The sequence below is a fragment of the Centruroides sculpturatus genome, unplaced genomic scaffold, assembly GCF_000671375.1.
Source record: "Centruroides sculpturatus isolate CEXI.00-Female unplaced genomic scaffold, Cexi_2.0 scaffold609, whole genome shotgun sequence".
In the NCBI taxonomy this organism is placed as follows: domain Eukaryota; kingdom Metazoa; phylum Arthropoda; class Arachnida; order Scorpiones; family Buthidae; genus Centruroides; species Centruroides sculpturatus.
In genome coordinates this window covers 282,181-292,220 of record NW_019384804.1, presented here as the reverse complement: position 1 = coordinate 292,220, position 10,040 = coordinate 282,181, and the positions used below count along the sequence as shown (strand labels likewise).

General features: G+C 38.6%; 2 protein-coding genes across 2 annotated transcripts; both read right to left on the bottom strand.

Annotated features, from left to right (window-relative positions):
* Positions 1–3,373: 3,373 nt before the first annotated feature.
* On the bottom strand, positions 3,374–4,342 carry LOC111629618. The gene has a single exon (XM_023373517.1). It carries the CDS (start codon positions 4,340–4,342, stop codon positions 3,374–3,376), a length of 969 nt encoding a protein of 322 aa, XP_023229285.1.
* A 2,514-nt stretch (positions 4,343–6,856) lies between these two features.
* LOC111629617 lies at positions 6,857–7,840 on the bottom strand. Its single transcript, XM_023373516.1, has one exon. It carries the CDS (start codon positions 7,838–7,840, stop codon positions 6,857–6,859), a length of 984 nt encoding a protein of 327 aa, XP_023229284.1.
* Between the last annotated feature and the right edge of the window lie 2,200 nt (positions 7,841–10,040).

The following is a 10,040-nucleotide window of genomic DNA, read 5'->3' as shown; positions in this document are numbered from 1 at the left end:
AAACAATAATACCATAATAATAGATTAACAAGCATGGTAGGCTCTACTTGAGTCTTACATATATACATTGCACTTATGCTGCCAATAACATCAGAATTTCCAATTGATTAGCGATTACATGAATCGGTGTATCAACCTTATTTACACATAACCGTTTTTTGATTACATTATATTGTTTACATTACATTGATGTTTACAATAATTACGATCTATACACCATTGCATTAACCAGCAATATAAATTAAATACATTTTACACTGATGCCAAAAATTTACATAGTAATAACACAGTAAGTACAGAAAAGAATACAATTGATAACAACTTGAATACAAAAATAGACAAACAATATGTACATGGTAGACAAACCAGTCACATTGACTTGCCAAAAATGACCCCATGGTCAATCCTGCCCCAGTGACGATACCGAAATCCAGGTGCAGTGTGTTGGCACCGTCAGTATCGGGGCTTAATCCCAATTAAGATAGAAAGGAATTGACCATGGGCCACGAAGAATGTACCACAATGCGGAATGCCCGCCTCCGAAAACATACCCTGCTGTTTTATGCGACCATTGTAACTTCAGTTGTCCATGTTCTGAATGTCCAATGCTCCCGTGGTTTTCGCAAAGTCAATTAACTTGCTGTATATAGTCTTGTTGTTTATCAACACTTCCGGTCGACAAGGCCAGTTATGTCTCTCAAGAAGTACAGTCTGTATAAGGTCGGTGCGTTATTGATCATAGTGACGACACATAAAGATATAATGAAAATTATCTTGATCTGAGGTCCCGTCGCAGCTGCATTTTGGCGTATTACTATGTTGAAATCGATGTAAATACATTAAGAAATTTCCATGACCCGACAAAAGTTAACTTACAATGAAATCCACTTTTGTGTGTTTATTCCTCCTTCTGTCACTTATGTCCGGAATTAGTTTGAAGGTATTTCTTCCTGTAGTTTCTTCTTCCCAACCTCTTTGCCACATCTTTAATGCAGTTTGATGCAATAGGTTCTTTGTAGCAACCATTGGTATGTCCTTATATGTTGGTGGTTTGGTGCTCTCTGTGGCTTCCCTTGCCATTTGATCTGCTTTTTCATTTTCGGTAATACCTATGTGGGCTTTAACCCATTCAAAATGTATCTTTCCTCTATTGCAATTAATTTCTTGTATAATTTGATAGATGAGTTGGCCTCCTCTTCTGTTGTTGTTAATGCTTAATAGTGCAGCTCTACTGTCCGAATATATATATACACATTCGCATGTTTAAGACTTGGGTGTTTATTAACAAAGTGTAATGCTTGTAAAATAGCATAAAGTTCTGCTTGCATGATTGTGCAAAATTTTTCAAGACGATAAGTTTCTTTATATTTCGGTATTTTACACTTGCCACAGTAGTAAACAAATGCCGCACCCACTTTATCTCCTGATTTGGACCTGTCCGTATATATTCTGTGAACAGGTTTATAGGTATTATTACCCATGTCCATGTTTATTTCAGTATCAATAGCAGGATGTATTTGAGGAGGAATAGTGTTTCATATATCTGTATTTAGATTTAGATCCAAGAGTTCATTTATCATAAGATTTGGTAGAAATCCAACATTTAAGTATGTATACAGATCTTCTTTTCTTATATCATTGATGTCTAAATGTGTCAGTCTCCAAGTGGCACACTTTTTCAATGCAGCTATATGAATAGGTTTAATTCCAGTGATAGCTTGTAAGGCTGCCGTGGATGTTGTCTTATATGCTCCAGCTATGTTTAACAAGTTAATTTTTTGGGCTTTTTGTAAAGTCCTTTTAATATGCACCCGAGAAGAGGCATCCCCCCATATAGTATGATTGGCTCTATCGCTTGTCTGTATAGGCAAGATAGAATCTTGGTATCAAGGCCCCATTTTTTACCTGCCAAATGACATAGGAGGTTTGACAGCTTCATTGCCCTGTTACATGCATAATTAATGTGCGTGGTCCATTTAAGCCCCTGGTCCAGGACTATACCCAAGTAAGTCATTTCAGTCGTGTATGGTATCCTAATATTATTAATCTTGATCGACGGAGGTTTCTTTAGTTGGTTACCTCTTGACATCATCATGCAAGTGGATTTGTTAATATTTATTGTTATTTTATTATCATTACTCCATTTATATATTTCTTGAAGAATACGATTTGTTTCAGCCTGCACTTTCTCATTATTTTTATCTGCCACTATTATTAGGGTGTCGTCCGCGTAAGCCTGAATTGACCATTGTACCTGTATATTCTTTGGGTTGATACACAGTAGATTGTCATGCATGATGTTCCATAGTCCTGGACCAGAGCGCGAGCCCTGTGGGCAACCCCTTGTCATACTTTTAATAATTGGGCTATCTAGATTATACACACCGACAGTCCTGTTTTTAAGGTAGTCCTTAATAGTTAGGTACAAATTTCTTGGGCACTGAAAACGTTTTAGCCGGTACAGTAACGCCGGCCACCACAAGGTGTTAAATGCGTTTTGATAGTCTATTGATGTAAGAAGTACGTGTTGTGACTTATTTCATGCGTTGTGAACAAATTGTTTCACACAATGAAGTGTGTGACAAGTAGATTTATTTGGTATAAAACCAAACTGCTTAGCATTCATTAAGTGTTTACTGTACAAGTGGTGATTGATCCTGTTTATGAATAAACCGTCTAATACTTTACCTAGTGTTGGCAGGAGGCTAATAGGCCTAAAATCAGTTGCTAAATTGTGCGTATTCTTACCCACTTTGGGAATGAATTTTATTTTGGCCTATTTCCAAATCTTAGGAAAAGTAGTTTTTTCAAGACATCTATTGTAAGTATAGACGAACGCAATTGGAACAGCACTATAAGCCTTTTTAACCATTTCGGCCGTGATGGAATCTATTCCTGGTGCTTTTTTATTGCGCATTGACTTGATTGTGGCTTCTACCTCCTTGAAAGTGAACAATATGTCATTGTTGGTTAAAGGTGGATTGTCAATGTCTTTTCTGACTTTGCTTTGATAATTACTATCGTTATCCTCATCATCCTTCGGAAAGTGAGTGCTCAATAAGTGATGATAGGTGTCCCTAAGACTTCCAGTGATTGTACTATCTTGTATTTTAATTGAAGCGGGAATATTAATATTTTTTCTTGGTTTAAGCACTATACGGTATGGCTCACTCCACGTATTATTGTTTCCTATATCTGAGCAAAACTTTTTCCATGCTGCGGTGCAAGCTTTGTTAATGCTAGTCTTATATGCGTTAAAAGTTCTTATGTATTCCATTCTTTTATTATCTCTTTGTATCGGGTCTGTTTCCTTCTGGAAAATCTTGTATAGTTTCCTAACTTTTGTTCTTTCTATTTGTAAGGAATTGTTCCACTATGGAGCACTGGTTCTAGTCACTTTCTTTGTAGTCGTTGCTTGATGAAAAGCATTTACAATAGATTGAGTAAGATGTTCCGCTAGTGCCTCTGAACTATGTATCTCATAAAGATTGTTGATTTGTCCCCATTGATATTTGAATAGTTCTTGGAAGTAGTTCCAATTTGTCTTCTTTGATATGTTATGTTGTTTATAATTTTGGCAAGTATTTTCAATTATCGTTTTAATATATCTGTGATCACTACTGCCTGTTTCGTCTATGGTATAACATGATTTGATTAGACATTGTGCTTTATTATTTGCCAGTACTATGTCCACCCAGCTCTTGCCTCTATCACAATAATAAGTAGGTAGAGGACTACTATTGCATGAAACAAAATGGTTTGTTGACATATATTCACATATCTTATATCCACGATTATCCTCCTCTGGGCTATGCCATATAGGCGATTTAGCGTTAAAGTCACCAGTAATTAACCATATATGATTTTTAAGATGATTATGAATTCGTTGTAACTTATCAATAATTATATCAATATTAAGGTAAGGAGAGCAGTATACCAAAGAAATGTAAATTTCCTTATTATTTATTGTAATGAGTATGGTAGTGACACATTCGTTACTGAGATCATTGCAATAGTTAGCAGGTATGTTTTTATTAGTAATCAGAATGCTTGTTTTGAGGACATCAGTATATACTTTGCTTGGAAACACCCTCCACCGCCCATATCGCACTATGGTGTTAGAGACCAGGTATGGTTCCTGCAGACAAATTATATCGGCTTTATGTTCCTCTGCAATTTTTATCACCATTGATGATGCCGCTTTACATTTTTGTGTGTTAATACTAAGAAGAATGAAGTTCTTTTCATTATGTTGAGAGTGCCTATTAGAGTTGAGACTAAGAATGCGTTGACTGAATGATAACTTTGACTGCTTATTGGCATTGTTAGCTTTATATGCCATAGTCTATTAACTGTATTTGTTGGTTTTTATTCTTTGTAGTATGGTATAATTTTTACTAAACGCATTATGATTGGTCAGCACTTTTTTATTATGTGGTTGAGTGCGGTTGAAATTCAAACAATTAATACAATAAGGTGAATCATCTTTTTTAGTGCATTCTTCATATTTATGTTCATGTGTGCATTGACTACAATGTTGTTTTTCATTACACTTATCTGCCATGTGGTGAAAACCACAGCATCTGTAGTACCGTAAAATCATTATGTAGTCGTCAGCTGTGACATTGGCCCATGCCATGGATACGTATTTATTTTTAATTATCGCTACTCTGATGTTAGGGTTAACCGATATCACTATATGTCTGCAGTTATGTCTTATTCTGCCTCTCGTGATGATCATACTAATGCGGCAGTTATTGAGAAAATCCCATTTATTAAATTTATAAAGGAAGTCATTTTGTTTATATAATGTCTCCAAAATCTCATCCTCCTTTATGGATTTAGCACAGTGTGGAAATGAAGACCATGAGAGTAATGAATGCACAAGTTCTCCATGCTGTGTGAACTGCAAAGATGCTCATCCTGCCTACTCTCGGAAATGCCCTTCATGGCAGAGAGAGAAAGAAATTCAGCGATTGAAGACCATTAATAATATATCCTACCCAGAGGCACGTCGTATGGTCACCTTAAATACACCAGTGAAACAAAAGACATTCACTGCTGCTCTGAAACCCACAAAGACATGTGGAGTTCAGACAGACATTTCTGTTTCACCCGATGAATCTCTGACTCGCCATGAAAAATGTCTGCTGATACCATCTACCAANTATTATTTTTTGTTTTTCATTATCATGATCTGGATTGTCCTTGGGAAAATGGATGTCGAGTAGATGACTATATGTCTCCTGTAGATTAGTTGTTAAGGTGCCGTCTTCCTTGTATATGTTCATGGGGATAGTAGCTGTTTTTCTGGGCTTAAGTATCATATGGTAGGGTTCACTCCAGTCCTTTTTGTTACCAATGTTAGAACAGAATTTTTTCCAAGCGTTAGTTCTGGCTTTATTTATTTTTGTTTTGTACATATTAAACTCTTTTATGTAGTTTTGTTTCTTAAGATTTTTCTGATTTATGTCTGTCTCCTTTCTAAAAATTTTATATAATTTTCTTACCTTCTTTCTTCCTTTGTGTGTTTAGAAAAGGAGTCCACCATGGTGCGTTATTGCGTTTTACAGTTTTGACCTTTGTAGAATCTTTATATGAGTGAAGAATAGATGTGGTAAGATGTTTAGCCAGTTCTTCTACTTCTGTAATGTTATAGAGCTGCTTATTATTAGGATGTGCCCAATTATATTTAAAAAGTTCCTGGAAATGATTCGAATTAGTAATGCGTATTGTATTGTGAACATCCTCAGAAGCCATCCTATTGTATTTTATTACTGTCTTGATGTATCTGTGATCGCTTGCACTAATCTCGTTCAGAGTGTTACAATTCATAATGAGTTTATGAGCTTTAAAATTGGCAATGCATAAGTCAACCCAGCTTTCGCCTCTAGGGCAAAAGTAGGTTGGTAGAAAGCTACTGTTACAAGATACTAAATTATTTTTTGCTATGAATTCTGTAACCAGAAACCCGCGAGGATCTTCCTCCGGTGCAAACCAAATAGGTGACTTAGCTTGGATAATAAGTCACTGCTTATTATCCAAGCTTATTATTATGTTGCTATTTATCCTTTGTAAGTCGTCGATGAGTGTTTGAGTGTCTTTATTCGGTGAACAATACACTGATGATAAGTAAATTTGTTTATCTTTGTTTATTACTTGAATAGTAGTCACATAATCAGTGCTATAATCAGGACAGAAATGAGCCTTTAGATTTTTGTTACATATCAGTACCCCTGTTTTTAACACTTCACTGAAATTGGTTGTTGGGAATACCCGCCATCTTCCGTACCGAACTATAGTGTTTTTTTACCAAATATGGTTCTTGTATTAGGATAATATCTGCATTATGATCATCTGACATTTTTTGAACCATTGATGCCGCTGCTTTAGATTTTTGAGTATTTATTGTCAATATAATTATTTTGTTGTCTACTGCATCATTAATTCCATTGTTATTATTTGCTGTTAAGTACTGAGTAGATACTGATGCCTGATTACCATTGTTGTTATTGTTACTAGCACGGCTATAGATAGTGAGGAAAGTCAGGGCCGAGCATGAAGCATAGCCATGGGAAGGAGGGGAGATAGGGTTAGGAGAGGAGGGGGAGGAGGAAGGTGTGAAGTAATAAGAAAGGATGGGATCTCATGGTCTTGTACGGGCCATTTATTAAAAGTAAACGATGTTTACATGATATAAGAACAAAATACAATCTAGTATAGTGAGAACAAGAAATATCAAGACAATAAAATAGCAGATTACATTGTATTTACAGATGGGGCCAACCGATGTGGTACAGAGCGAAGGTGGCCCTTACAGGAGAGCTGGAGAGGAACAAATATCCATGGAGGGATATTAGCTCAGCACACGTATTTTACAGTTGAAGTCCTTGAAAGCCTTGCAGATATTACGGTTTTTGATGAGAATATCCAAGGGACAAGGCCAGGCAATGTTCTCAGAGATTACAGTTGCGATGAGATTAGTGCGTTCCTTGTTGTACTGCGGACAGTGGAGGAGGACATGCTCACTATCCTCCCATTTGTCCGCGCAGGTATTGAAGTAACCTTTGCCTTTTTTTAAGAACCTTGCCAGGTACCCCTTAAAGTTACCATGGCCTGTAATTATTTGTGTGGACTCATAGTCAGGGGATAAGTGGGAGAGGACTTTCCTCTCGTTGACGAAGGGGAAGAAGCGGTGCATCAACCTAGCCGTGTTGCTGTTATCCCATCTAATTCGCCAGCATTTACAGATGTAACTGTATACCTGGTTGATGATCCACTTAAAAGGAATCTTCTCATAGTCAAAATTTTTAAGGTTCGTGATGGCTTTTTTAGCCAGAAAGTCCGCCATTTCATTGCTTGCTAGGCCACTGTGACCTTTAATCCAGGCGAGAGTGATGTTTGTACTGTTTATCCTTTTGAGGGTCTGGATTGTTTCTTTAATCATAGGGAGGTTCATGTTGCTATTTTGAATTTGGTGGAGAGCAACCTTGCTGTCAGTGTAGATGTTGGCTTGTGTGTTATGGAAAATGCTCGGAGACTTTTGAATGTATTGGATGGCTTTAAGGATGGCCCTGGATTCGGCCTGGTTGTTGGTGCAGTGGCCCTCCATTTTGAAATAGTGCTGGTGAATGGTGTTACCCTTATGGTCCTTGACGATAAACGCACCACCTGTGCTGAAATCTAAGTGGGCACGGCTATAGACATGAAGGGGGAAAGCGAGGCCGAACCAGTACAGGCATAGCCTGTAGGAAGAGAGGAGATAGAGATGAAGGAGGTGAGTGGGTGAAGAAAAGTGGAGGAAGGGGTAGGGATCCAAGAGGTCCGCGTCGGGTACCATTTATTAAAACAATAGGAAAGGTTTACACATAATAGGAAGACATTCCATTGGTACAATTTGATCCCGACAATATATTTACATAATTAGATAAAAGGCAATATAACAAAATAAATTACAGAAGGGCCACCAGAGAGCATAAGACGTGTCACAATGAACGATGACTTTGATGGTGGTAGAACAGGCCACAAAAGTGGCAAGTAGCTGGCCGCACCAACTAACTTAAATGACGAGTTGTAGAGCGAGGATGAGTTAAGTCCAGTGGTGGTGGCGAGAGTCCCATGATGGTGTTGAAAGTCCCGTGATGGTGATAAGAGTCCAGCGGTAGATAGAAGTCGGATGACATTCGTTTAGTCGCAAACAGAGATTACACAAAACACAGGTTGGAAAGTGACCCAGAGCCCAAGGCTCAGGATAATACCTTGATGTCCTTGCAGAATTTGTTGAGCACATTGTAAAGGTTCTTGTTTCCAATGAAAGTTTGTGGGCTGCAGGGCCAGGCAATGTTCTCACCCAGGGCAGCGGAGATAAGAGCTCTCCTCTCTTGGCAGAAGTGTGAGCAGTCATACAAAACATGATCACTGTCCATCCTATGGGCGGAGGGGCAGGAACCTAACCCATCTTTTTTTTTAAGAAACTGGGCTAGGTAGCCGCCCAGGTTGCCATGTCTTGTTAAAAGTTGCGTTAGTTCAAAGGAGGGAGAAATATAGTGAAACCTTGACCTCTCAATGACAGAAGGGATAACCTAAATACCGCCAGCAGTCGATTAAATAATTGTGGACCTTGTGGTTAAGCCAGCTGAGGGGGATCCTGTTGTAGGTGTACTGGTTGATGTTAGTTATTGCTTTTTTTGCGAGGAAGTCAGCATGAATATTACCTTTGATGCCAGAGTGGCCTCTGACCCATTTGAGAACAATGGAGGAATGCGGAGTGGTGTCTAAGGCTTTAATGATGTCCTTAAGGATGGGAAGTTTAGTATTCCTCTTGCTGACCTGGTAGAGGGCCACTCTGCTATCGGTATTAATTGTGATACTGATAATTGTGATACCACGAATAATCAGGCCAAAGACTCCGCCTGATTATTCGTGCAGTAGTTTGCGAGCCTGAAGTAACTCTGATAGGTGATCCTATCAGCAGACGAATAAATTACAAAAGCCCCACCTGTACCCGAGGCAGAGTGAGATTCATGATGCCCTTGCGAATTTGAGGGGAGGTGTCCAGGAGAATCTCATACCTTTGAATAGTAGCAGGGTGAGAGAAAGTGATGGTGGAAACGTCCAAGCCCTTGTCCATCAACAAAGGGCTTGGACCCCGGATAAAAGTTTCCCATAGCTAACCCCACTAGGGCCCTGTCGCCCCTGGTCGATCCCCCTCTTTTAGTGACCNAATGGTGAATGAGACTAAGTTTTTGGGTGTTTCTTTCGATAATAAACTGACATTTTTGCCACACTTGCGCAACCTGAAGAGTAGATGTTTAAAATTTTTAAACCTTTTAAAGGTACTATGCTGCTCATCCTGGGGAGCAGACAAAGTTTCGATGCTCAGGATTTATAGGGTCCTTGTTCGCTCTAAGCTGGACTACGGTTGCATTGTTTATGGGTCTACGCGAGAATCTACTCTTCGGATGCTGGATTCAATTCACCATCAAGATTTGCGTTTGTGCACTGGTGCATTTCGAACTTCCCCTGTTCAAAGTTTGTATGTGGATGCTTATGAGCCTTCACTATCTCTCAGGAGAGAACAGTTGTCTTTCTTCTATTGCATTAAACAAAAGTCTCAGAAAAAACTTACAGCTGATTGTTCAGATACTCAGCTGAAAAGATTATTTGTTGCTCGGACGAGTTGTGTCCCTACATTCGACATAAGAATGGAGAATGTAAGCAGCACGATTGACCTAGACACAAGCAACATCTCACATGTTGAGGTTAATAGTATTTCACCTTGGTCATCTTTACTGATCGATGTTGATTTAAGCTTAAAGCAGTTCCCTAAAGAAACCACGCCAGACTACGTCTATAGACAGCACTTCGCAGAAATTCAGCATTGTAACAGGAATTTAATTCCTATATACACCGATGGATCTTAGTCGGATAACTATGTTGGCTTAGCCTTTGTTTGCCAGGATGAAATTGTGGCAGAACAAATAGCACCGAATTCTTCCATCTTTTCTGCGGAGTTGCAGGCTATTTACTTAGCCTTAAAG